The 27,583-nt window shown below is 53.8% G+C and overlaps 2 protein-coding genes across 3 annotated transcripts; one reads left to right on the top strand and one right to left on the bottom strand.

The window, feature by feature from the left end:
• Window positions 1-3,331: 3,331 nt before the first annotated feature.
• On the top strand, window positions 3,332-18,327 carry HNF1A (HNF1 homeobox A). 2 transcript variants are annotated; one of them, XM_082667269.1, is made up of 10 exons: window positions 3,332-3,797; window positions 10,375-10,574; window positions 12,022-12,208; window positions 12,651-12,892; window positions 13,828-13,979; window positions 14,111-14,312; window positions 15,061-15,252; window positions 16,389-16,510; window positions 16,594-16,738; window positions 18,122-18,327. In XM_082667269.1, exons 1-10 carry the CDS (start codon window positions 3,469-3,471, stop codon window positions 18,247-18,249), a joined length of 1,899 nt encoding a protein of 632 aa, XP_082523395.1. In that variant the 5' UTR covers window positions 3,332-3,468; the 3' UTR covers window positions 18,250-18,327. The 2 variants fall into 2 exon arrangements, with proteins under 2 accessions (XP_082523395.1, XP_082523396.1); XM_082667270.1 differs by lacking the exon at window positions 15,061-15,252.
• A 2,054-nt stretch (window positions 18,328-20,381) lies between these two features.
• LOC309830642 (protein CUSTOS) lies at window positions 20,382-27,318 on the bottom strand (the record flags this gene model as incomplete). Its single annotated transcript, XM_082667271.1, has 6 exons — window positions 27,153-27,318; window positions 24,985-25,027; window positions 24,707-24,805; window positions 21,869-21,942; window positions 21,241-21,331; window positions 20,382-20,730 (listed from the first exon to the last, which is right to left on the bottom strand). The coding sequence occupies exons 1-6, from the start codon at window positions 27,277-27,279 to the stop codon at window positions 20,382-20,384; spliced, it is 783 nt and encodes a 260-aa protein (XP_082523397.1). The 5' UTR covers window positions 27,280-27,318.
• Between the last annotated feature and the right edge of the window lie 265 nt (window positions 27,319-27,583).

A 27,583-nucleotide genomic window follows, 5' to 3' on the forward strand; every position in this document is an offset into this window, starting at 1 on the left:
GGCCACCTTGCGCTAGCTCAAGGTAGTTTGCAGTTTGAATGTTAGATGATGTCACAACTTTGTGAAGCTGGGTTTATGGCAGTTGTTCTAATAAAAAAAAAAGTGGTATCATGCAAAAATGATTGTGGAACAGGAAATGAAGGTGGTCATGTCCAATCTAATTCCAAAGTTTGAGCAGTTGTGTAGAGCCCAACAAATCTCTGCATTAGGTGTACAAAGTTGTCTCAAGCAACCCTAGGAGATCTACACCTCTGTTTTATAAATAAGTCATGAAAGGCGAACTCAGTGCCTGAGGCCACCCAGTGCGGGGCTGGAGTGTGTTTGCGGGGGGCCCGTGAAACGCACACTAGGTCCTGAGTGATTCTCAAGAAGGCAAAATGCCTCTCCCAACCTCTGAGTCTGTTTAGTTGTGTCCCCTGATTGTGGGGAAGGGCAGGCTGGGGGCTGGAATTGCCGTTTCCATTGTCTGTTGCCAAGTATCAATAACCGACACCCTTCTCATTTTCAGAGGGAGCCCTAGTCGGGGTGGGGTGGGGGGCCAGGACAATAGCCTCTGTGTGTACTGGAGCTGAAGTTGGACCCTGAGGGTCTCTCTCCTTAGACACTCTAGAGGCTCCCCCAGCCCCACACCACTGTTCTCCTCCCAACTAAATCCACCTTCAGTCCCGGAGTCACCAGTTCAGCCACCTGGCTGCCGGGCGGGGGGTGGGGTGGGGGACCCAGCAGTCAAGGAGCCCAAAAGTTGTGCAAAGTACCCAGGCCCCACCCTGTCTGGCTCCGTCTTCTAGAGGAAGGTCTCCGAGGGCAGCTGCAGGCAGCAAGCAGTCTCCTGGACAGGGTAGCAAGGAGGAGAGCCATGAACTGCGAAGGGACAGCATGCAGCATCTTCCCTGTCCTTTAGCTGGACTTGAGAATTCTGCCCCCAGTAGTGAGCTGCCTGACCCCAAAGCTACTTGTGCTAGAGGAGAAGGGAAGCACTGAGAGCAATGTGGGGGCCCACTTCCTCATGGGGCAACTGCCAGCATCATCCTGTGCAGAGGGCCGGGCTCTGGGAATAACAGTGCCTACTTCATAGAGTGGTTCTGAGCATTTCATACATTACTAAAGCCTGGTGTGGAGCTAAGTATACGTTGGGCAGTGTGCAATGAAATTTATTCATTCCACAAATATTACTGAGCACCTACTAAGTACGGATGAGGCAACGTACTAAACACTGCGAATACAGCAGTGAACAAGACAGACAAAAGCCCTGCCCTGGAGCGGGGGTGGGGGACCCGACACTCTAGCAGAGGCAGACAGATCATAAATAATAAACATCATACGTGTAAGTAAATTACAGAGCAGCGCTGTCCAATAGAGATAGAATGTGAGGCGCAAATGTAATTCCAAAGTTTCCAGTGGTACCATTATAAAAGTAAAAAGAAACAGGTGACATTAGGTTTTCTAATTTTAAAGTATTTAGTTTTAAAATTAAAAACTTTCACTCAATAGATCCAAAATATTATCATTTCAGCCAGAGGCATCAGCCACATTTCAAGTGCTCAGTGGCTGCACGGGCCTCACAGCTGCTGAGTGTGTCAGGTGAGTGCAAAAATGAAGAAGCCCCTTTCCCCCTGCTGGACTAGCCTGGCCTGCAGGGAGGGCCTTCTGGCCAACGGCGCCTTCTCCCTTCCACCATTGCCAAGCATGACCCTGCCTCTGCAGACCCCTGAGAGATGCCCCAGCCTGGGGGCAGCCCCTCAGCACCACCCTGCCTACTCCAGGCAATGGTGCACACCCCTTGTTCTGGGAGCTTAGGGCCACCCCAGGGGACAGACAGCAGGAATTTTTGTCCAGGCTCTTACCGGAAGAGGGAAGGGTGGGGGTTAGGGATGAGTTTTTGCCTAGGAATGGCATTAGTAGGAGGTGAGTGAGGGTTGGAACCTGCCTTTATTTAACATTTTGATATTTTTTGTTCATCACAGATTTTTGGCATTAATTTTTCAAACTAATGAAAAGTAGATTTTATTGATTCATAGATCATAAAATTTGCCCTTTTAAACTGCAAACTTCAGTGGTTTTTAGTAAATTCACAGAGTTGTGTAACATCACCCCATCAATATTAGAACATTTCCATCATCTCCAAAGAAACCCTGTACCCATTAAGCAGCCATTCCCTGTGCCCACCCCCACCTCCCCAGCCCCCAGCAACCACGCATCTACTTTCTGTCTGTATGGATTTGCCTATTCTGGACGCTTCCTACACATGGAATCATACAATAGATGGCCTTTTGTGTCTGGCTTCTTTCACTTAGCATGATGTCTTCAAGATTCATGCCTACTGTAGCATGAATCAGGTCTTCATTCCTTTTTATGGCCAAATAACACGCCATTGCACGGAGAGACCACATTTCTTCTATCCATTCATCCACTGATGGATATTTATGTTTTTTCTATTTTTTAGCTCTTGTGAATCACGCTGCTGAGAACATTCGCAGGCAAATTTTTGTGTGGACATTTCTTTTAAGTTCTTCTGGGTTTTGCATTAATTTTGAATTTTTAATAGAGTATATAAAAATATTTTTTCATCTTGATTTCATCTTGAGTTTTTTGACATCCCCTTAAAATTTGCACCTGCACCAAGTGCTTGACTGGCCACACCCTGCTCCCACTCCACAAATCTTGTCCCTGCTAGCTGTGTGACTTTGAGCGAGTTGCTTACCCTCTCAGAGCCTCAGTTTCCTCCTCTGTAAAATGGGCACAATCCCTGTACCTACTCTGTTAGGGGGCTACACTGAGGTAATGACGCATGTTACAGACTCAGCCCACAGTAGACTTAGTCGACGCGTTTTCCCTCCTGGGAGGCCAGACTTTGGGGCTGGCAGTGGGGGGTCCTCAGATGGATGTGTCCTAGCCTTGCCCTTGAGGAGAGTTGACCCGACAGCCTAGAACTCTGCTGCTTCTGTTCCCAAGGCTGTTGTTCTCTTGCCTCAGCCTGGCCCCCTACGAGGTCGCTGGGGGAGGGACCCAATGCTGGTCACCCGAAGGCCTCCCTGGCTCCCAGTACCTTCCATCCCAGCTGTCCTGGGCCCCCCACCGCTGCCTCCCCCGCCCTCCGCTCTGCCCACTCCCATGGAAGGCCACGGCTCCCTGTCCCTCTGTGCTGCCATGAGGCCTGCACTTTGCAGGGTGAAGTCCAAAGTTCAGTCCCTTCGCTAAGCACATGGATAAATATGAACCTTGGAGAATTTCCCCAGCTCCAATGTAAACAGAGCGGGCAGGGGCCCTGATTCACTGGCCACTGGGGCCAGGGTTGGGGGTTGGGGGTGCCCACAGGGCTTGGCTAGTGGGGTTTGGGGGGGCAGCGGGCGCAAGGAGCCTGGTTTGGGCCTGCCTGCTGGCCGGCCAGCACGGAGCCAGCCCACGCCGGGGGGGCGGGAGGCGGCCGGCTCAGTGGCCCTGGGCCGCGTGGCCCGCGCTAGTGGAGCCATGGTTTCTAAACTGAGCCAGCTGCAGACGGAGCTCCTGGCGGCCTTGCTCGAGTCGGGCCTGAGCAAAGAGGCGCTGATCCAGGCGTTGGGTGAGCCGGGGCCCTACCTGTTGGCCGGAGACGGTCCCCCGGACAAGGGGGAGTCCTGCGGTGGCGGCGGTCGAGGGGAGCTGGCCGAGTTGCCCAATGGGCTGGGGGAGACGAGGGGCTCCGAGGACGAGACGGACGACGAGGGGGAAGACTTCACGCCACCCATTCTCAGAGAGCTGGAGAACCTCAGCCCCGAGGAGGCAGCCCACCAGAAAGCCGTGGTGGAGACCCTGCTGCAGTAAGGACCCCTCCCCTGTCCCTAGCTCCCAAGGAGCCCGGAGGGGCCCAGCCTCGGCTCCTGACCAGCCCTTGCCAGTCCAGAGTCCCATGGGCTGGTTGTCGGCAAGGGGGACAGGGCCCATTAGAGCTTGGAAGCGGGGGTGGGGTGGGGTCCTAGCTCGGAGGTTGGAGCCTGCAGCCCCTGACCCGGCCCTCTGCGGGGTCCCGAGTCTCCATGAGCCAAGGCTTTCAGCCCGGTGCTTGGGAAGTAGGGCATGCCCCAGGGGAGCCCCAAGATGGGGACAAAGCAGGAGAGTCCACGATTCTAGTCCCTGGACAACGGGGGTGGGGAGGCAGGGAATTTTTAGCTACCATGCCCATTTCTACTCCCCCAATCCCAACTTCCCTGCTAGGCACCCAGATGCACCAGTGGGGAGGGGGAGCCCAGGCTGGGATTTTGGGGGCCCCGCTTGGCCTCCCCGGAACTTAAGCATTCAGTCAGCAGAACCCAGGTCTTTCTTACCTGAGGGAAATGGAGCCTTAGGAAGGGAGCTGCTCCCCTTTCCGGCACAGCCTCAGGCCATGCCCCTCACCAGTGGGTACCGTTAGAAGCCTCCCCACTCTGTACCCCACCCACTGGCTGGCTCCCCATCTCCCGGAGAACTGGGTGGGTCTGAGCCCGATGCCTCCCCTCTCCTCAGCAGAGCTGACCTGGTTACTAATTACCCACGGGCTTTATTATTTCTCTTTTGTTTTATAAATTTATAAATGGCAAAAGGCTCTGATAAGGCCTGTGATCATTAACTTGGAGGGCTGGTAGCCTGGGGAAGCCTGAGCCAACCAACTTCACACGGAGCAGGGGTGGGGGAGGTTGGAGGTGAGGGAAGGGGAACCTGGGGGCTGCAGGGACTGCCCCTCCCCTAAGGCTCTGTAACGTCTATCCTAACAGCCAGATGGGCACGTGCTGAGGTTTCACAGGTATCATTTCGGGTAGTGTTGAGATGAACTCTGGAGGCACCTGGGGACAACTGCTCCGCAGATGAGGGAACTGAGGCTCAGAGGGGGACGGAGCTGGACTAAGGCCACCCAGCTGGGGCTCCACACCCACTCTCTTTGGTGCCCTCAGTCACCATGACCGGGGCCAGGGGCCAGCTGGGGGTGGCTGGGGGTTCTGAGCAAGAGTCCCAAAGACCACCTCTTTTCTGTCCAAGGTCCTGATCCCAGCTTGGGGTTGGGGAGGGCTGGATCCCTGCCTCAGGGAGCTCTCAGGGCCTGCCAGGCCTTGTGAGGGCCTGGGCAGGAGGCAGGGGAGTAGCCAGGGCCCCCTGACTTGGCAGGAAGAGGAGGGCAAAGGGCCCTGCCGCGTTGCAGGGGAGGGGCAGAGTCTGGCATCTCCAGACCCAGGGCGAGGGCAACCCGGACAAGGGTGGGGCAGGGCCAGACCTGCTCAGCGCCCCAGATGGGACTGGGGGCTTTCGGGGGGGAGTGGGGGCAGGGAGTGCCAAAGGCCTTACCTGGCTGGGTGGGGCCTCTTGATCAGCAGCCCCTTTGGTGGGATGATGGGTGGAGGGAAAGGCTTGATCCACAGCACTCGAGCGGGAAGCAGGGGTCAAAGTGCTCCCTGGGGACCAGCAGAGACCTGGAAGCTGAGGGAGAGAGGGGAGACATGGAGGAAGAGACAGGGCGTCAGGGGAGATGGAGAGAGAGGCCTGGAGAAGCAGAGTGGAGCGGACCAGCAGAGCCGGGAGGGAAGAGGGGCTGACACGCAGCTGGGAGAATGGGCTGGGGAGAGAGCGAGGCGCCCCAAGCTGCAAGGAGGCTGGAGTGCTTGCCTCCCGCCCCGATTGGGTTTTCTTTAATGCTAACAGCATGCTATTTACTTTCCATTTAAATTTGAGATGTTGCTATAAATTATCAACCAGCTCCTTGTTCCTGCGGGGTTTATAACTAACTACCTGGGTTACTTATTGTTCAGGTAACAAAAGGGATCTGAAAACGCCCCAAGGGGAAAAAGTGGGGCCTTGAGCCTCAGGGCACAGGCTGCAGAGGGGTGGGGGACCCCCATGAAGCCCTGGCCAGTGGGGGAGGTTGAGGCTGGAAAGGATGGTGAAGAGGTAGGGCTTCCCGTGGAAGCCAAGTGTGACCAAGTGTGACCTTGGGCAAGTCTCTTCTCCTCCTGCCTCCGTTTCCCTACCCGGACAATGAGTACAATTCAAACTCCCTGCCTTGATCCCCTGATCTCTTCCTGAGGGACCTCCCTCCCTCCCTCACTTTCCTCCAGTTACACTACACTTTGCTGATTCCCACCTCAGGGCCTTTGCATGTGTTGTACCTTCTCCCCGAAACCCCTTTCCAGATCTTCCTACGGTCAATTCCTTCTCTTTTTGCTCAAATGCCACCACAGTCACTCCCTCTTCCACTACTTCCATTGACTTTCCCCTGAAACTTATCATTACCTATTATTACCTTATTTGTCTGTTTTCTATCTCCTGCTATGACAACAGAAGCTCTTCCAGAGGCTTGTTCACTACTCAGACCCCTGATATACACCCCAGTGCTGACACACAGCATGAATGAATGAGGGACTAGGCTTCTCTGAGCCCTGGGGATGTCTGCTGTAATGGCCAAGGGAGTAACACGTTCCCAGGGCTCCTTCCTCAGTGTCCTCCTGGGCCCTCCTGTCCCTGAGCAGCTCAAACTCAATCTTGAGGGTCTCTGGTCCTCTCCATTGGGCAGCACCAAGGCACTGAGACCCAGGAAGACAGTGGCCAAGGTGGGGCAATCTGACATCCCTAACTGAGGCCAGCCTGCCTGGGCTTGAACCCCAGCTCTGCTCAGGCAGGCAATTTCACTTTTCTGAGTCCCAGTGTTCTCTGCAAGGCAGAGCTGATCACAATGCTTACCCACAGGGTAAGCATGTGAGTGCAACGAACAGTTGCTATTATCAGTGGTCCCATTTTACAGATGAGCAAACTAAAGCTCAGAGAGGCAAAGTGACCTGCCCAAAGTAACTCTTACAAAGCAGTAAGGCCAGGACTTGGACCCAGGTCCTCCTAATCCCACACTTTGCACAGCATCCTGAGGTGGCATGCCTGTCCTTGATACATTTATCTCCCTCTTTACCCTCCTGGGTCATTCTTGCTGTTAATGTCACCATCGACCACTTCCGCGTAGTGCTCGAGGACTCACGAAGCGCTTACAAGTGCATTAAGCTTGTTTTCTCCTCCTGACAACCTATGAAATATTATTAGCTCCCTATCACAGTTGAGGAAACTGAGGCACAGAAGTTAAGAAACTTCCCAGGGCCACCCGGAGAGTGAATGGCAGAGCTGGGATTCACACTGAGAACTCAGCTCCCCCTCCGGATGAGTGGCCTTCAGGCTGGTCTCCCAGCTCTGAAGCCTTGGATCCACTGAAACCCCACGGGCCAGGGAGCAAGAGGCCCAAAGCCTCGAACCTCTGATTGACCCTAGAACTGGCAGGAGGCGGGAGGAGGGGGTTGTGGGCAGACCTTCACCTTTCCCGGGCCCTCTTCCCTCTGCTGTGGGGCTGGAGGTCCCAGGACTAGGTCGCTGATGATGATGATGATGGTAACAATATTGTTCCACTTACTGAGCACTTACTGTGTGCCTGGCCCTGTCCTCAGCATTTCACTCCTATTAGACACTCATTCAGTTCTCCCAATAGAGAACAGGGAGGCAGGCGTGAATTTCCCGCTGTGTTACAGGGGAGATGCGGGCCACATGCACATTGGGCACGAGGCCACAGTGGTGGGATTTGAACCCAGGTTGGTTCGACTCTCAAACCCATTAGAGTGAAAGCAGGAGATGCCTGGAGACCTGGCCTCTTAGTTCTGCGTTGGGGAAAATGTCCTACAAAGAGCCATATTCTTGGAGACTGTGCGTGTGTGTGGGGAGGGGGGGAGAGAAAGAGCAGAAAACAGAGAGACACAGAGACAGAAGGAGAGAGAGTGAGAGAAACAGAGACAGATAGAGACACATGGGGTCAGAAGGACAGAGACAGACAGTAAATCTTTAGTTTGAGCCAGGAGAGGCCCTGTTGAAGGAAGACTGGGCTCCTTCTCTCCGGAGAACAGACAGAGGGAGGGAGGATCTCTCAGGAGGGTGATGACTGCAGTTGGGGGAGGAGGGAGGCCATCGGGCAGCTCAGCCCCGGAGTCAGATAAACATGTTTGCCATGGAGCACAAGGCTGGACTTTGTCCTGCCCTTCCCTCCCAGCTCTGACTGGCACCCGGGGACCGGGGGAGGTGAGGCTCCTACGAAAGCAGGGAGATAGGGCTTGGGGAGAGGTTGGGGGGTTCAGGAAAGTGAAATATTCTTGAGTCCCAGCGAAGTCACCTTGGACAAGTGTTCACCTTTCTGAGCCTCAGTCTTCTCACCTGTGAAATGGGCATACTTCCTAGGGTTATTGTAAGATTTAAATGACCAGCCCTTACCTGGCTCACCATAAGTACTCAAGAAACATGAATTCTCACGGCTATCATTTCTACACAAATGGGACTTTGCTGGACCGACTGCTGATCAACTATATCTGTCCCCACCTTCCATTCCTCCCTGCCTGTATGGGAACTGCTGATAAAAAAAGGAGGAAGTCAGAGGGCCAAAGTGGATGAAAGGTCTGTGCCCTCATGTCTCGGAAGGGCATTGCCAAGGACGCAGGCGAGACTGGTTCTTTGAGGAAAGAGAGAAGGGCCAGGGGAGAAGGCAGTGTGGGGTGGGCTTCAGAGCACTGGGGGGTTTCTTTTCTTTTCTTTTTTTCACAATTCACTTTTAAACATTATATATGCATATGTAGCATATTATATGATACTATATTATTGATACATAATTTATGAAGTACAGAAGAGTAACAGAGAAAACCCTCCCCTCTCACCCTGTCCCCAGCAACCAATCCGTGACTCCAGTTCATTCTGTATACTTCTGGTATTTCATGTGAACAAAGCAAATACGTAGAAATCTTTTATCCCACTTAAAATTTTACACACATAGCACAACAGGCCTACCACACAAACTGTTCCTTCTGGGCTTGTACAGAGCTTTCTCAGTGGGTTTTTATGGCTGCATTGTACAGAGGCATGCAATTTGGTTAATCAGCATCCTTTTGCTGGACGCTTAGGTTGTTTCCAATCTTTGTCTGTGGCAAACGACATGGACATGAATCACTTCCTACACATGCCATTTGTCACATATGCCTCAATTCTAGTAGCAAACTGCTGCATCAAGGCTGTGGGGACACAGGCTTAGGATCACACAGACCTGGGTTTAAATCCCAGCTCTGCCTGTTTCAGCACTGTTGTATCTGACACATGGTTGTAATAGAAGCTCAAGAGAGGATGAAGGGAAGAGAGGAGGGTTGAGACAGAGCAGAAGAGGGAGAGAGAAGAATTTCTATCGTACAGGCAACCTGACCCCTTCCATTCCCCACAGTGAGCGGAGAACAGGAGATTGAGCCACAGGTGGCCTCAGGTCCCCTTGAATCCCTCGAGTGAGAGAACTGAGCCCACAGAGTGGGATTCCGTGCTCAGACATGCTCATTTTTCTTACAAGGCCTTGGGATGCCAGCCCCTAACCGCTTCACCTGGGACTCTGTTGAGAAATTAGCCACCCGCCTCAGTGCTGTGGGGAGACTGGCTGCGCCACCATCTAGGGTTTAGTGCAGATTTTCAGGAGGCGTTTTGACGCTATGTGATTTTTATCTGACAGACTGACTTAGAACCAAATCCTTTAAGCTGGGGTGGGACTCTACTGGGCTAACCCTGTGACCTTCGGCAAGAGATACAAGTGACACAGTGCTCTGAGCCTCAGTGGCCCTGGATGTAAAGTGGGAGAATCATGTTTCTCTCATTTTCAGACCCAAATTTTTTTCCAGTAGATCTCTCTCATCTATCCATCCATCCACCCACCCATCCACCCATCCATCTAACATCTACCCATCAACATCCCATCTATCCATCCATCCATCCATCCTCTCACCCACCATCCACCATCAATGCACTGACCATCCCATTACCCACCCATCCACCCATCCATCCACACATCCACTCATTCATTCATGCATTCACCAAGGGCACACTCTATGTCAGGCCTATTTTGGGTGCTGAGAACCAGACAGTTCCTGCCCTCCAGGTGTTTATAGTCTATCACAGTGGTTAAGACACAGCCACAAATAACATTTCTAGGTAGAATTGCGGGGGGGAATCTTTAAAGGAGGCACGAAGATGAGTGCCCTCCCCATCTGGCTTGTGCAGCTTCCCGGGGGAGTCTGTTTTTGTCTACATCTGTATCCATGTCTCTGTGTGTCTGTGTTTCGAAACCTTTATCTGTTCCTATGTCTGTGTGGGACTGGTTGGGGCCTGTGTCCACATGTCTGCTGTGTGTATGTGCCTGTAAGTCTCTGTCCCCATGTCCTTGTGTCCTGGCATGAGTGCCCATACCTCCTGTCCCTGAGTCTAGGTACAGGCTCCTGGGCTCCGCGCCTGCTTCCATCTACCATCCTCACCCCCGGGGCGGACAGGGCTCCCAGCACCCACCCTGGGCTGAGCAGCCTGTCCTTGTCCCCCCACCTCCACCCCCAGGGAGGACCCATGGCGTGTGGCTAAGATGGTCAAGTCCTACCTGCAGCAGCACAACATCCCGCAGCGGGAGGTGGTCGACACCACCGGCCTCAACCAATCTCACCTGTCCCAGCACCTCAACAAGGGCACCCCCATGAAGACACAGAAGCGAGCCGCCCTGTACACCTGGTACGTCCGCAAGCAGCGAGAGGTGGCCCAGCGTAAGTAATAACCGACTGCAGCCCTGTCTTCCCGGCAGGGCCTGGGACTACCCGCAGCTCGAGGGTGGGAGCTGGAAGCCTCCCACCCCATTCCTCGGACAGGCAGACTGAGAGGAAGTCGGGAGGATTCAACCAGCATGTATCAGCTGTTCTGCGCAAGGCGCTCTGGGGGAGGGGAGGAGGGTTGGTCTTGGGCATCCTCTTTGGGTGGGTGAACTGGGCCCCTGCCTTCCAAGAGCTCCCTGTGTAGAGGGGAAGCAGGAGTACAAATCATTATGATTCGGTGAGACAAGTATTATAATGTGATAACGCCAACAACAAAAGCTAGTGTTTATGGAGCAGTCACCATGCGCCAGGCCCAGGGCAGGGCACTACAGAAAGTGCTTCCAAGGTTGAGCTGGTGGAGGAGGAGAGAATAATCTCTTCCTCAGGGAGGCAGGGGCATCAGGAAGGATCAACTAGAAGTATGATCTTTTGACTAAGTCTTAAAGTGTGAATTGAATTTTGACCCATGAAGATGCAGGGATGGGGTTTCAGGCAGAAGGAAGGGCAGTAGAGGCTCCGAGGTGAGGTGTGTGCTTAGGGAACCCGGGCCTCATACCCCACAAAATCCTAAGTGCACTTCCACACTTTTGAGCCTAAGTGTAAAAAAAAAATCTTTTTGATGTTTCTTTTATAATTATCCAGGTTTTCAAGGTAATACACACTGAATTTATAAAAAAATAGAAGTAAAGATTTTACAATAAAAATTAGGTGTCCTTCTCCTAAGGCAGCCACTGGCATTCCTGGTCTCATACGTAACCTTCCAGGGGTACTGTATGTATATACTGGCCATATACATATTTCCCCTGCTCTTTGAAGGGCTACTAGCTGTTCTGTTATTTGGAGGTGCCATTAACTGGCCTCCTGCCAAAGAACCAGCTGAGAAAGTGTCTGGGTCTCTTCTCTCCTGGCTAATACTTATACTTTAAGCTTGATTTTCAAGTCTGCAATGTTGAAAATAGCGTGGAATCTACTTGGGAGATACAGTTCAAGTTTCTGCTCTACTGTGCGGCCCTGGAAAAATATTTAACCTCCCTGATCCTCAGATGCCTCATCTATAAAATGGGATGGCATATGTGTCAACTGTGAACAAATGCTGATGCTTACCTGGAGCCTTGTATTGAGGACTGTGAGATTATATCTTGGCCCGGTAGCAAAGTACGCAGGGGTTGATTAGTGATGTCTCCCTTGGACACAGGTTAGGAAAGGGGTGGTGTGTGTGCTGTGTGTCTGTCATCACTGGATTAGATGATTTCTAAGTTCTAGCTGTAAGCTCCTCTGGCTCAGCATCCTAGGAATGAGAAAGAACCACGGGCATGGTTAGGTGAACCAATTCCAGCATGGTGAACCAATGCTGGAAGGTGGGATTGGCCAGTGTTTTGCTAATGGCTCTCTGTGCCCACAGAGTTCACCCACGCAGGGCAGGGTGGGCTGATTGAAGAGCCCACGGGCGATGAGCTACCAACCAAGAAGGGTCGGAGAAACCGTTTCAAATGGGGCCCAGCATCCCAGCAGATCCTGTTCCAGGCCTATGAGAGGCAGAAGAACCCCAGCAAGGAGGAGCGGGAGGCGCTGGTGGAGGAGTGTAACAGGTAGAATGGCTGGTGGTCAGCAGGGCTGGTTTGGTCTGGGCTGGGGGAAGGCGAGGGGGGCTCTGGGTCCTGAGGGAGGCTCCCCAGGTTTTGAGAGCTCCTGCTGTTGGCCCAGGAGTTCTCAGCTCCTGTTCAGTGTCTGACACCTAGCTCCATTCCTGGCACCCACCCCCCCCACCGACCCAAGCAGCCCTTGAGTGGCTGCTCGTCTCACTCATCCTCACTACAACCCTACACTTACTGGGCTCACTCTATAACTGAAGAGATTAAGAGAGGCTAAGTCACTTGCTCAAGGTTGCACAGCAGACTGGGCTCGGAACCCAGGTCTGCCAGCCTCAGCAAACACTCAGGTAGAGCCCTACTTCTCAGAACCCTCCCCCCAGCCCCAGGGGAGGGTTCTTCTGTGCCTGATCCAGAGGCTCATGAGTGGCCATTTCTGCAGGGCGGAGTGCATCCAGAGGGGGGTGTCACCCTCACAGGCGCAGGGGCTGGGCTCCAACCTCGTCACAGAGGTGCGCGTCTACAACTGGTTTGCCAATCGGCGCAAGGAAGAAGCCTTTCGGCACAAGCTGGCTATGGACACGTACAGCGGGCCGCCACCAGGGCCAGGCCCAGGCCCTGCGCTGCCTGCCCACGGCTCCCCTGGCCTGCCCCCACCAGCCCTCTCCCCTGGTAAGGTCCACGGTGAGTGCCATGTGGGCAGGGGGATTGGGACGGTGGGTAGAGGGAATATGGGGGTGGGTGGGAGAGTTGGGGAGCACCACCCCAGTGGCAGCAGCCACCCAAACCTCTTAGCACTTCCTTACAGCTCCAACCCCACTCTATTTGCACTGTTCTCTCCACTCCACTCCTCTCCATTCCACTGACCACTCAGCTTCGCCCACTGTACTCCATTCCATCCACTCCACCCTCACTTGCTTTCAGTTACTTCAACTCATTCCAGATCAAACCAACTCAATTCATTTCAGCTCAGTTCAATTCAATTCAATTCAGTTCAACTCATTATAATCTAATTTAGTTCATTTAAATTTGGAATAGTTTGATCCAATCCAATTCCCAATTGATTCAGTTTAACTAAATGCATTTCAAGGAAATTCAGTTAATTTTCTATCAGTTCAATTTCAATCCAATTCGATTCAATTCGACTCAATCAAACTCAATTCATTTCTGGTTTGATTCAATGATACTCAGTTTCATTCAACTAATTCCAAATCATTCTATTCAACTCAAGTTTGCTGTGGTTTAATTTCATTACCGTCAATTCAGTTTGGCTCAGTTGTCTTTTTTTTTTGGCCACACTGCACTGCACGGCATGCGGGATCTTACCCTGACCAGGGATCAAACCCCGTGACCCCTGCAGTGGGAGCGCAGAGTCTTAACCACTGGACTGCCAGGAAAGTCCCTGGCTCAGTTGTCTTTTATTGAGCACCTACTTGTGTTCAAGGAGTTGGAAGCAACCAGCACAGGGCCTGGCAGGAAGTGGACACTCAAGCAAAGTCTGCTGGCTGCATAAAGATGGGGTGGGGGGTCTGCGCAAACCAATGCAGTTTGGAATGATGGGGGCCATGGAGGCGGGCAGGGAAGTGGGGTGCTGAGGCTGGACACTGCTCCCGCTCCAGGAGTGCGCTATGGACAGCCTGCAACCAGTGAGGGGGCGGAAGTGCCCTCAAGCAGTGGTGGTCCCTTGGTGACAGTGTCTGCACCCCTGCATCAAGTGTCCCCCACGGGTCTGGAGCCCAGTCACAGTCTGCTGAGCACAGAAGCCAAATTGGTGAGTGTCCCGCCCCATCTCTCCCCCACCCCCACCCCCCCGCCAATCTCCCCTTGGCTGGAAGATTCTGGAGCAGTCCCCAGGGAGGTAGGGTGGGACCCCACCTGACTCAGTTTGGCTTCCCCTCCAAGGTCTCGGCCACTGGGGGCCCCCTGCCCCCTGTCAGCACCCTGACAGCACTGCACAGCTTGGAGCAGACATCCCCAGGCCTCAACCAGCAGCCCCAGAACCTCATCATGGCCTCGCTTCCCGGGGTCATGGCCATAGGGCCTGGTGAGCCTGCCTCCCTGGGCCCCACGTTTACCAACACGGGCGCCTCCACCCTGGTCATTGGTAAGCTGGTGGGGTGGACAGGGGCATCTGGGTGAGGGGCTCATGGGGCTCCCACAGAATCCAGGAGCAGGATGAACCACTGGGACTCATTCCTTCATGTATTTATTGAGTGCCCACTCCGTGCTCCACCGGTGATACACAAGTGGACCGAACAGCCCCAAATCTCAGCCACCCAAGTGGGGAGGCAGACAATAACCAAAAAGTTGGTTCAGGTTTTCCCAACAGCTTACAGAAAGCCCCGAACGAACTTTTTGGCCAATCCAATACATAAGTTATATAGTACCTTAAAAGGGAAAACAGCTATGGGAAAACAGAGCAGAGCAAGGGGGACTGAAGTTTTCTAGGTTTTAGGTTTTAGTTTGTTTTAAAAAAGCCCAGAAAAACTTTATTCAGAACTATTATGCAGAAACTCAATATATAAGACAGACAGGGAGCTGCTGGGAGCCGGGTACAGAGAGTTAAGCCCCAGGGCCTTTGCATCGTTGTGGAACCCCAGGGCTCCAGGGACCCTAGTTTGACACACTCCCTGCCCTTATGACGAGCTAGCAGCTCAGAGAGGGAGTTAACTTGCCAGGGCTGTAACTTAGTGAAGGTTCCTAGTACAAGGCTGTTACCTGGTTACCTTGTCCCCCCCTCCTACCCACTGGCCCTAGGAGGGAGGGATGGTGCCCCTGGGGGTCAGGGCTGGGCCTGGGGAGGCCATGGAGGCGGCAGGAGGTCTGGCTGACTCCTGCCCCTCCCGCTCCAGGCCTGGCCTCCACGCAGGCACAGAGCGTGCCGGTCATCAACAGCATGGGCAGCAGCCTGACTACCCTGCAGCCCGTCCAGTTCTCGCAGCCTCTGCACCCTTCCTACCAGCAGCCGCTCATGCCCTCCGTGCAGAGCCACGTGGCCCAGAGCCCCTTCATGGCCACCATGGCCCAGCTGCAGAGCCCCCATGGTGAGCACCCCTCAGCCCCCCTGCTGGGGGAGGTGGTGGGAGAGACTGGCTGTCGTTGAGCCCAGGGGAAGAGGGCGTCTTAGCAGATGCTGTGGTCTGTGTGTGTGTCTGATTCAAGTGTGAGTGCTTCTGTGACGGGGGTTCTGCGGGTGCTCAGGTGAGCGTCTGTGGGCTGGAATACGTTTCAGTGTGTGAACCCATGTGGCTGCGTGTGCACGCACATGGGTTTGTGTGAGTGGGTGTTTGTATGTGCACACGCACGTGTGCCCTTGGGGCCATATGTATTTCTCAGCTTTTAGAAAGGTGCATACACCATGAATGACACAACACTCCCAGCAGGGCTTGGGGCAACACCCTGTCATCAAACACCATGATTCCTGCAGCAAAAGGTAGAATTCCACGAAGTGGGTTAATAAAGACTCAGCCTCACATCAGGTTCAGGTCAGATTTTGCCACCAAATGAGCTCTAGTGCCAACCAGACAAAAACCTGTTGGCTCTCAGACCTTTCTGGAACTTGGACTCTTGGATAAGGGCCTGTGGACTTGAACATCTGTGTATTTGGTTGAGGGCACCATTTATGCGTGTATGTGGGTGGTTGTGTTTTCATCTGAGTCCATGTGAGAATACGTGATTTATGTTGTTTTCTACTGGCATGTGTGTGTGTATTTGTGGGGCTGGAGACTGCAGGTGAAATTCTGGGTTAGACTGTGGAGAGGGGTCCTGGAGATGCAGAAATGCTGCCCCCTCCTCAACCCCTAACAGGAGCCCTGGCCTTTCCCTCCAAGGCCGGTACTTAGTGCCCTAACAGCACCTGTGCCTCCCGTTGCCCTTCACACCTGTCCTCTCGAGGTGACTGCAGGAGCTGGGTTTGGGTTCCCGGCCTCGCCCAGGCTCCTCTCCACTGAGACAGGTGGAGCAGGTCCCTGCGGTTGGGGAGAACGTCCAACCCCTCTACCTGGAGCTCCCAGTTTTGGAAATCAGCCCTGAGTCCCCAGCCACTGCCCCACTGGGCTGCTCACCAGGCCCACACCCCAATTTCCCCGAGCCCCCCACCTTGAGGCCCTCCTGGGAGGGGTCCAGCCCAGCCCAGGTGCCAAGTCTGTGTCCTCCTCTCTTCTCCCTCCCTCCCGGCCAGCCCTCTACAGCCACAAGCCCGAGGTGGCCCAGTACACCCACACGGGCCTGCTTCCGCAGACCATGCTCATCACCGACACCACCAACCTGAGCGCCCTGGCCAGCCTCACGCCCACCAAGCAGGTAAGGCCCAGGCCTGCCCCAGCCCCTCCCTGGGTCCTGCCCCAGCGCACACCCTGGGGGCTCAAGAGCTGCCCTTCTGCCAGGTCTTCACCTCAGACGCTGAGGCCTCCAGTGAGTCCGGGCTTCACACACCAGCGTCCCAGGCTGCCACCATCCACATCCCCAGCCAGGACCCTGCTGGCATCCAGCACCTGCAGCCCACCCATCGGCTCAGCGCCAGCCCCACTGGTGAGTGGCCTTTCCCTGCCCCCCCACCGCCGTCCCCATAGCTGGGGAGGAAGTCGTGGGCAGCAGATGGGGGGCAGGGAAGGGGTAAATGCGAGGGGGCACCTGTGCTCCCCTGAAGTGAGCCGAGGGGGGTGTGAAACCACAGGAAATGGGCCTGTCTCACAAGAACATCTATTAACTCAGTTGAGGAAAAAGATAACCGGAAGAGGTGGTAGGGGGTAATCAGGAGGTAAGAACTGGGCTTGCTGGGGACCAGAAGTGACTCATGGATGTGTTGCTTTAGCTCAGGGTTTAGCATTTTTTTGAATTCGTTTCCAACAGCTAAAAATTAAGAGCTTTCATAGACTTCTGGCTCCTCTTGCAAAGTCAGAAGGACTCGTGTTGCCCCGTGGCAACCACAGAGTGCGGGCTCTCCAGCCCACCACGTCCCACCCAACCCACACATTTCCATTCCCTGAAGACCTGAGTCTGCAGCCCACGACGTCAGGGTGAAGAGCAGGCACTTTGGAGTCAGGCTGCCGGGCTTTGAGACCCAGGGCAGCCACTTGCTAAGTGTGAGCTTCAGCATCCTCCATCCAGCCCTGGTGGCTATAGGGACAGTCACTGAGGGCTCCACGGTCCAGGCTCTGTGCTCTACCCATGAGATGTGTGTTGGCATCCCCGTTTTACAGATGAGAAAGCACTCAAGGAGGAGAGGGACTTGGTAGCGCTTCCAACAGCCACTAGGTAGTGGGGCCAGGACCTGAACCCAGGTCCAAACTCAAAGCCCATTCATGCTCTCTTGAGGGTTCTCCTGAGACACAGAACCAATAGGAATACACACACACACACACATATATTTAAGGAACTGGCTGATACGACTGTGAGGGCTGGCGAGTCTGAGAGCTGCAGGGTAGGAAGTGATGCTGCAGTCTCCTTCTCCAGGAAACCTCAGCCTTTGCTCTTGAGGCCTTCAACTGATTGGATGAGGGCCACCCACATTATCAAGGGAACTCTCCTTTACTTAAAGTCAACTGACGTAGGAGTTAACCACATTACAAAATACCTGCACAGCAACGCCTGCGCTGGGGTTTGGCTCAATGACTGGGTACTAAAAGGCAGGCGAGCTAACGCATAAAACCAACCACAACACCAGCTCACCAGCGCTTCTGTGATGTTCCCACTAAAATGTGCTGGGAAGGCCACTCCCTCGCGGCCCTGGAGCCTGGCAGGGGGTTAACAAGGCCCGAGGGCAGAGGTGTGACTCTGGGGTCCGGTCACCTGCTGAGATTCAGGAGGTGGCAAGGTGCCACTTTCCCATCCCGAGCACCCCTTAGGGATGGTGGGCGGGGAGGGGTCGGGACGGGCGTGGCAGGCAGCCAGCGGCCTCCTCTGCTTCTGCAGTGTCCTCCAGCAGCCTGGTGTTGTACCAGAGCTCCGACTCCACCAACGGCCATAGCCACCTGCTGCCATCCAACCACAGCGTCATTGAGACCTTCATCTCCACGCAGATGGCCTCTTCCTCCCAGTAACCATGGACACGGCCTCCCAGGGGATGGGCCCTGGAGCCTACACAGCCTGCTGGAGGGGTGACCAAGACATTTGAGCCTGCAAAACTTTCACTGCCCCCAGGCTGCTGCTCTTCCCTGGAAAACTGTGCCTCAGTCCCCACCCTGTTCCCCTCAGAAAAGGGGGGTGCTCCGAGGCGCCCCAACCCGAGGAGGGCTGCTTCAGTGCACAAGAGGGAACCGTGCAGAGCTTGGAAGCAGAGCTTGTTCCTGGTGAGACTCGGGAGGGACTGTCCCTGCTGCTCAGGGTAAATCTTGTCACTTGGAACGGAAGGGGGCAGCCTTGGACGCTGGTACCCCCAGGCCGGGCCTGTGGAGATCCCTGGCACCCCGCAGGGAACTGCCGGCCACACTTCTCAGGACACCAGCCTGTGTAGCTGGGAGAGAGGTCACAGGTCAAAATGGCCCCATTCTGTCACCTGTGCCCCAATCAGGCCACTCCACCCAGCCCCCCTTCCTGCTTTTAACCCGCACACTCATTTGGACCCACCTGTCCCCCCTCACATAAGCATCGCCTGAGTGGCTCCTCCGTGCCAGGGCCTGGGGCAAGCAGGCCTCCCCAGCGTCCCTCATCCTGAGCCATCCCTCTCCCCGGCTGCCATGACCTCTCGTTTTCTTGGACATCTGTCCCCCTGCGCATCACACCTTCTGATGTCAGCCTGACATCTCACCTCTACTGGAAAGCCCCCCACTCCCGCAGGCCTAGGTGTTGTCCCTGCTCCTATGGGAGACTCATGACTCTGTGCCTGGTGCCAAGTCAAGGTCGGGGGGCAGCAGACCCTTCCCTGCTTTGGGGGAGAAGCTGCTGAGCTCAGAAGGCGGTAAGGCCGGGGCAGCTGGCAGAGCTGAGGGGCCCAGAGGGAGAAGAGAGGCGAGACCAGAGGAGAGGTTGCCGCCTGGAAGCTTGGCGCCCAGCTGAGGGGAGGCGTTCACAGCCCCCCACCCCGGGGAGGCTGAGGTCCTGAGGGACAAGGGAGCCATGCCAACCCAGGGCTCATCTCCCTGGGGCTGCTGCAGAGAACCCAGCCCTAGTGGCCTGCCTCCATCCTGGATTGAGGAAGGAGCCGGTGGGAACTGGCGTCCCCTGCAGCTTGCAGCTGGCTAAGGGCGAGCCTGTGCATTTATGTAACTCTTAGTAAAGTAAATGAGGAACACGTTGAAACGTCTTGCTTGTCCACACATCGCCCAGATGGGATTGGGCAGGCTCGGGGGGGCGGAAGGGGACCAGGAGCCCAAGGAGGGATGGGGCCGGCACACATGCTCTCACATCCCACCTCTGTCTTCCTTGCTTTGCCGAATCTCCAAGGCCAGGCAACGAAGCCAGCACTTCACCTTCACCTTGAACTTCTGCTCCTTCTTGCAGGATACATGGGTCCACGAATCCCCCAGGCCACGAGTGCTGTGACACTTCCTGAAGTCTTGACGCTGGGGTAGGGGAACACTTCTGGGGGTGTAGGCAGGACCCCTCCTGTGTGATGCTTACTTATAGTGGCTCATCAGGATTCAGCACAGACACGAGGGCGGCACCCAAATCCCTCTGTTACATTCTGGGTCCCTCGACAATTTATTTTCAATTATCCAGTTGGCTCAGAGACATGATCATGCATGGTGTATTCACAATGTGAAGAAAGAAAATTCTGGAAAACCAGGTGGAGGCAGGAATCTCTCTCCTTTTCCAGACAATGTTTTATCAGGTCTGTGTGGCTTGGAGGGAGATGCACAAAACTCCTCCTGGGGCTTGGCATCTCGGGGACACCCTCCCTCATTTTCTTCAGATCATGTCCCACACCAGGCTGAGGAGGCGGAAGCTCTACCACTTGGCCATCAGCCTTCAATGACTGGGAGGCTCCTCCTTCTTCCTGAGACCACAGAATGTTCTGGTACCACGGGTCTGCCCCAGCCCCAGTGGGAGCACAGAAGGGCAGGCCTTGCTCGCCCTACAACCGCTTCTTTGCCCCGACCCTTGGGCCAGCCCCAGTCATGGGCGACGTCTAGACTTGCTAGCCAAGTCCTTGCACTTGGAGAGGGAGGCGGAGCTTGGACATGCCTTGTCCCCCGTAGCTGCCTGAGCTGGGCCCCGTGCTCACAGGCAGGGCTCAGTTTGCAGGCACAGCTGCTGCGCTTTTTGCTGGCGGGGACGGGGAGGTCTCACTGGCCCTCTTTGCCTTTTTCTTCCTTTTCTTCTTTTTGGTCCCAAACAGTGCCTGGTCTCCGTTGAGCCTGGCAGACTCCCTTCCCTGCTCCCCAGATGCGGTCTTGCTTGCGGTGGTGGCCGCTGGGGCGAGGTTGGTGTTGTCCTCCTTGGCTTTCTTTTTCCACTTCCTTTTCTTCTTCTTTGCCTTTTTCTCCATGTTGCCAGGGCCGTGGATGGCGGACTCCTGGATGATGTCAGAGGCTGACACAGCCGCCTCCCGGCAGCGCTGCAACTCGTCGCCGTCCTCGCTGCTGCAACGGGAGTGCAGGCCGGGTCAGCTGGAGTCGGGACGGGGCCCCAAAGCCACCTCTCGCTGCCTCTGTCCAAGCCACCAGAGAGCGGCCACAGACAGAGGGGCAGTTGGAGAACTCAGGCTTGGCAGTGAGGCAGAGCTGGGTTCCAATACTGGCTTCTCTGCTTCACGGCTGTGTGACCTCACATTGTGACTTAACCTCTCTGACCCTCAGTGTCTTCATCTATAAATTGGGGATCTTAACAGAGCCCAGGCCTCACAGGGATGTCCCAGGAGTGCAGTGTCTAGCACAAGACGGGTGCTCGAAAAGCAGTAAACATCCAAAGCCAACGGCCAGTGGAAACTCTTCCCCCGCCCACTGAGGTACTATTTCCCCAGCTACTGACAGGGCTCCTTCTGGGCCTGGACCTTACTGGAGTTGGCCTGGTTATTTCGGGGGCAGGGGGACTGGCCAAGACAGAACACAGGCAACAACGAGGGAACTGGAGGAGTGGGTGTGCCATCTCACCTGGAGCTGGAAGGCAACCGTTTCCGGCGGGGCTGGGGAGGAGCTTCCTTCTCAGGGCCTCCAGGGATGGACGTGAAGAAAAGGCGGAAGCCTGCAACCGACAGGGGCGGAGTCAGCACCGCCCGGGGCACCCCAGGGGCCGAGGCTGCCCCGTCTCTGCCCTCAAGGAGCTCCCAGTCCAGCGGGCATCGCTCCTGTCTACAAAACGGTGCCTCGTGGGATGAGAGGCACACTTGCTACCTGCTGCAGTGAGAGGATGGGGTGCTTGAGGGGATGCCGGAGGCCGAATCAAGTCAGCAAGCCCTCAGAGGCTTCAGGGAATCAGCAGCTGAGCCTCCCGCCTAAGGCAGCTCGCAGAGTGGCTAATGAGCTGGGCAGGGGACAGAGACCCATGTGGGAGAGGCTGCAGGGTGCAGTGGCTAGGCGCTCCTGCTTAGGGTCACCTCGGGCCAGCGTCTGCATTCCTCAGAGATCCAGTCCCCTCACGATTCCCCCCTGTGAACAGGATCACCATAATACATGCCTCGGACAGGGGCTGCAGGGATGAAAGAAGATAAAATGCCAAAAACGTATTTCCCAGCTCCAGACTCACGGGAGGCACTTAATAAAGGAAAGCATAACTGCTCACCATCATCCTCCAGGACGCCTCTCGGTACCTCAGCCTTTCTTGGCTCCTTCACTACTTCTGAGATGGTAATGGAGCTAAGGGAAGAGATGGTGGATTTAAGATGAGATTCTAGGTAACAATGAAAATTCTTTTTAATTAATACTTGCCTTTCTCCCTTTAAGTGGAGGGAGTAGGGTAATGTGATACTAAGTGCAAAGGCGGAGAGCACCCCGGCCTGATGGGGACGCAAATGTCCATAGTGCCAGCTCAAACTGCGGTGCCTCACTGGTTTAAACCCTACTTTATTCCAGAAAGTGCTGAAGAAGTTTTGAAGATACTCACAGTACAACAAAATGAGGGCAATTTCAAATAAGGCAAAGAGAAAACAAGAGCAGGAAGGACAGAAAGAGCCAGACGTGTGGCCAGGAAGCCCTACACAGAGGGTACACATTTTGTTCTGAACTTCCTGGCAGCAAGCACGAAAAGGGAAATATGACCAGTCTAGAAAAAAACAGTTCAGAGGTCAGCTCCTAGAGCAGGGCAGACCTGGTTTTTTTGTTGTTGTTTGTTTTTTTTAAATTTTTAAAAACTTGAGCTAATTGTAGATTGACTTACAGTGCCAAGAAATAATACGGGGAGATCCACGGACTCCCCCCCACCCCGTTTCTCCCTCTGGTGACACTGCGTGTAACTAGGGTCCATTATCACAACTGGGAAACTGACTTTGCTACAACCCACCGACCTTTTTCAGACTTCAGACCTGGGTTTTGAATCCTGATTTTGTCACTTACTAACAAGGGACTTCATCTCTCTGAGCCTTTGTTACCCGTCTCTACACTGCGAGTAATAAGAGTCCCCGCCTCCGAGGGCTGTCACAAGAATTAAATGAGACAGTGGATACCAAGCCCTGAGCACAGAGCCTGGCTGCAAGCCAGTGCTCAGTAAACAGCAGCTACAACGATGCTGAAGATGACTACTGTTGTCAAGATAAGCAATGAGCTTCACAGGACCCCCTTTCTCTAGAAGCACAGAGAGAGTGGGAAGAACTGACGAGACCAGGAAGCAGGTCTTGGGGGAAGGCTGTCGGGGCAGTCACCTCACACGCACCGCAGAGACCGACGCTCTCAGCAACATCCTCGCAGCGAACACAGCAATGCACTGGGTGCTTCTCCTAACTGCCTTCTGTAGGTGCCAGAGGCCTCCCCGATGTCCTGTGTGGGACGCGGTCTGGGGAGAGGGAGCGGAGACGCGGTCTGGCCCAACTGGGCGCCGCCCCTGACCTGGGTAGTATCTAACCCAGTGGTTCAACGTTGGTCCGCAGGGGACACCAGGCAATGACTGGAGACACAGTTGGTTGTCACAGCTGGTGGAGAGATGCTACTAGGATCACGTGGGTAGAGGCCAAGGATGCTGCGAACCATCCTACATGCACGGTATAGCCCCGCACAACCACGGACGATCCAGTCCAAAATGTCCATAGTGCCAAGATGAGAAACCCTGATCTAACACAAGGGACCAAGTGGAGTATCATTTCTTTGGAGAGAAATACGGGAACACTGCAGGGAATACCCTGACCGCGTGTAACCCGCATCCTGTTGGATTTCCACCTAGGGAAGCATCCATTGTGGATCACTGCAATGCCAGGCAGGCCCTGGTCACCCTGAAGCCGAACCATCATGGAGAAAAACCGCTCTCATGGGTTGAGATGCTAATTGACCTTCCTAAACATGTTTAACACATTCCCAGGTTGGGGGACTGGCACTAACGCCATGAGGGTGCAGGCTGCTGAGGCCTGGCCCAACATTCTGTCTGGGAAGAGCAGCTGGTGTGCACTTTAGGAAGGCTTATTTTCCTTTTTCAATGACTACTTCAAATTGAAGCACTATGGCCTGAACACCCTCAATCTCCTTTTCAAAACCTGCTAGGCTGGGGACTTCACTGGTGGCACAGTGGATAAGACGTCGCGTTCCCAATGAAGGGGGCCCGGGTTCGATCCCTGGTCAGGAAACTAGATCCCGCATGCATGCTGCAACTAAGAGTTTGCATGTCACAACTAAGGAGCCCTGGAGTGGCAACTAAGACCCGGTGCCACCAAATAAATAAATAAATATTAAACAACAACAACAACAACAAAAACCCTGCTAGGGCTCTGTCAAGTGGGGATGGATGTAGACCAGCGTATCCCGGAACACGTCCCATGACACGCCATCAGTCATCCATGGAACAGAGGCATTGTGGCCAAATGAATTCACAAGATGCTGGGCTAAACAAAGTTACACAGGTCTCTTTACTGCAGGACTTCTCAGGGCCTTGAACACACTATTAGGAATCTAAATCTCCCAGGCACGGGGGTATGCAGAGTGCAGTGTTTCTCCACCTCTTTGCTGTTGGACCCCTTTTGTCAAGAGCCACACTCTGGACTCGCATTTCTAGGCACCTATTTTGGGAATGCTGCCCTGGATCTTTACAGATTGTATTCTCACAGTGCCTGGCATACAGAAAGCACCCAAGAAATAGGAATTCAGTCGGTCCCTTGCCCTCTTGCAGAGGGAATGAGCTCGGGTTCCCCTCTTCCTCTCGTGGTAGCAGGATTGCACAGTGGTTAAGAGCAGGGCCTTTGGAGTCAAAGCCACTCTGCTCCTTCCTCCCTGTGACTTCAAGCAAATGCTTCCTCTCACAGAGGGGAGCCTGTTGCCACATCTAGAGAAGAAGGACAACGACAGGACCTGCGTGGTAGAGTGATTATGAAGCGATGAGGTGACAGATGCCACATGCTTGCCGCGATGCCGACTTACACACTCTGAGCTTCCAGGCCATGGGAGCCCTTACTCTTCGTATTAATGAATAAGGGCAGGTTACCTGTCCAGCAGGGCTCCCAGCATCTTAGCTACGTGCGCTCGGAATTCAGGGGTGGTCTGCAGCTCGTTGCCATCTTGTTCGTGCTCATCCACCTTGTGCCTACAACACACACGAAAAGGACCTCACTTCCTGCCAGCTCAGAAGCTGCCCCCATGAGGGCGGGGAAGATATGTGTCTGGTTCGCACTGACATCCCAGGGTCTAATAGCCTCTGGCACACAGCAGGGGAGCAATATCAATGAATGAATGCGTGAAACGTGAACCCAAAATGCACAGTACCTGAGGCTCGGTTGGGTGGTTGGCAACTGAGTATTTGCAGCACCTGTAAAAATAACGAACACCAAAGCATTTATAGAAGAAACGACTATAGCATCAGTTGTGTGCCGAGCACTATTTTATGTGATTTACATGTATAACTCATTGAATCTTTCCAATGACCCCCATGGGGTGGGGGTTACCATTATCCCCATTTTGCAGAAGAGGAAACTGAGGCAAGGAGATGTAAAATAGCTTAGCCAGGGTCAAACAGCTAATAAGCGACAGAGTTGGGATGAGGACCCAGGCCATCTGGCTCCAGAGGCCCCCCCTTAACCACCATGCTGGACAAGCAAGTGTAATTTGATTCCAGCATTTATTGAGTGCCTACCATGTGCTTGGCTGTGGGCTAAGTGCTGTGGAAGAGAGAGAAGAAGGGGGCTCAGTTATGTTGATCACTGGACTGGGAGTCTTGCTGGGGTCTCAGCCTCCACATTCATTAGAGGTGCCTTTCCGGCAAGTTCATTTATTTAAGAACTATTTTCCTGACCCCTGTGTAGGCCCTGGGGATACCATGGTGAAGGGATACCAGCCCTCGTGAAGTTCACATCATGTAACCTCTCGCTCAATAAATATTTGTGGATCAAGTACAGGCCAGAGTTGACTCTAGGTGCTGGGGATGCAGGGATGAGAGGAAAAAAGACAGGATAAATAAAGAGGCAATTGTAGAAGAAAGGAAAGCATTATATACGAAGGGAATCACACAAATTATGATGATGGTGGAGAGAAGGCATGTAACCCAGCTTTCCCGAAGAGATGGTGTCTCAGCTGTATTATTAAAGGATGAGTGGGAGTCAGACAGGAGGGGGAAAGCAGTCCATGAAAAGAGACCGATCACATAATTGCTGCTATTTATTGGGACTTTAATGTGCGCCAAGCACTGCACATACACCATCTCAGTTCCTTCTCAACCTTACGGGGTAGGTACTACCATTACCCCCACTTTACAGATGAGGAAATTTAAGTACAGTGAGATTTAAGTACCTTGCCCAAATTTCTTACTGCTAGTAAGTGATGGGGATGGAAAGGCATTTCTGCCTATAGAAAATGAAGAGAAAACTGCAAAGTTGTGGTGCCCACAGTATGGTCTGGAGCCTACCTACGGGAAGTGTGCAGTATGGCAGGAAGGCAAAAAGGGACAGGCAGGCAGGGAATGGATTACCAAAGGGCTTGTAAGTCCTTTTCAACAAAAGCAGGGGCTCTTTGCCATGGCCTGCTCTGGCAGTCTGGTAAAGCCTGGATCCCTTCTCAGAATGTTTTAGATGCAAAAAATGTCACACATAGGATTACAAAGAAAACCAATGATACTGAAATTCAGTTATCATTAATAGTAAAAAGCCAAATTTGGGATAGTATTAATATATGTGCTTCTTCGTTAATGTATTAAATAAGATCTACTGATGGGTCTAAAAATTACTGTAATTTTAAAAGCAGGGATGAGTGGAAATAATTTTTTTCAACATTTTATTATGAATAAAATATTTCTGATGTATCTGCAAAGACTGTAATGGGATTTGAAAATCTGCGACTTTTGTTAAGACAAAGTAACAGGTATTGCCAAAACTACTGTGGCTTGTTGTTCACATGCATGATGGAAAGAGATGCTAAATTTCAAACAGAGATTAATGAAAGTAAAGATGAAATATTTTTCCCATTCAGATTCACGGACCCTCTGGATTTTGTCTGGGATTAGGTACCCTTAAGTTAAGGGGTTTGGGATTTATTTCCAAGGCACTAGGGAGTCGCGGTCAGAGAGACGTGTAGGACACAGCTCGCTGGCAGCCCCAGGGAGTGAGAAAGTGTTGGAGGCGGGGAAAGGCTGGACGCGAAAACCCAGTAAGGGTCGCAGGCACCTCGGAGAGGTGGTGGGCTGCCCAGAGTGCGACAGTTAGGATGGACCCAGGGAAGCAAAGTCAAGAGACATTCAGGTGACTTGGTTTCTCTGACGGGGATAATGGAACAACCCTCCCTGCTGAACTTGTCCGCGCTTTGACTCTGAACCCCACCCAGGCCCTGGAGCCTCCTCGCGGAAAGAAGTCTAATTCCAGGGACTCCCTCTTCACCATCCATCCTCAGGCCGCAGGGGAAGGTCCTGCGCCCTTCGGCCAGACTCCCCGAACATAGTCCCCTACCGGCTCTTGGCTTCTCCGGGCCCCTCGGGCGCTGCTCCAAGCCCCAGGCCGGCATCGCCGCCTCGCGGCACCGGTCCAGCTCCTCCTCATCGCTGCTGCTGCTGCTGCTGCTCTCCAGATCGCTCATGGCGCCACTGGACGCCGCCACCTTGAAACACCGCAAAGGATTGTGGGGAGTGCCGCCAGGAGCGATGCTCTTTCAAGATCCCACAAGGGAGCGGAGCAGCACAGCGCATTGTGGGGATTGTAGTTCTCAGACTCAGGCCGCCATTGGTCCTAAACTGTTATGGAGGTTTCCTTAAACGTGAGAGCTGGAAGGGCCTAAGAAATCAACTTATCTATCCTTGAGGAGGAAAATGAGACCTATAGAGAGGAAAGAATTGCTTAAGGTCACACAAGGGGTTAATGAGCCAGGATTGGTTCCCAGGTTT

This window comes from Grampus griseus (genome assembly GCF_964374135.1).
Source record: "Grampus griseus genome assembly, chromosome: 12".
NCBI lineage: Eukaryota > Metazoa > Chordata > Mammalia > Artiodactyla > Delphinidae > Grampus > Grampus griseus.

Bases quoted from the DNA above. Each gene is read 5' to 3' on its own strand.
- HNF1A (XM_082667269.1), top strand. From the start codon at position 3,469: ATGGTTTCTAAACTGAGCCAGCTGCAGACGGAGCTCCTGGCGGCCTTG. The intron at 12,209-12,650 runs GTAGAATGGCTG...CCATTTCTGCAG, and splicing joins CTGGTGGAGGAGTGTAACAG to GGCGGAGTGCATCCAGAGGG. The intron at 16,511-16,593 runs GTAAGGCCCAGG...CCCTTCTGCCAG, and splicing joins GCCTCACGCCCACCAAGCAG to GTCTTCACCTCAGACGCTGA.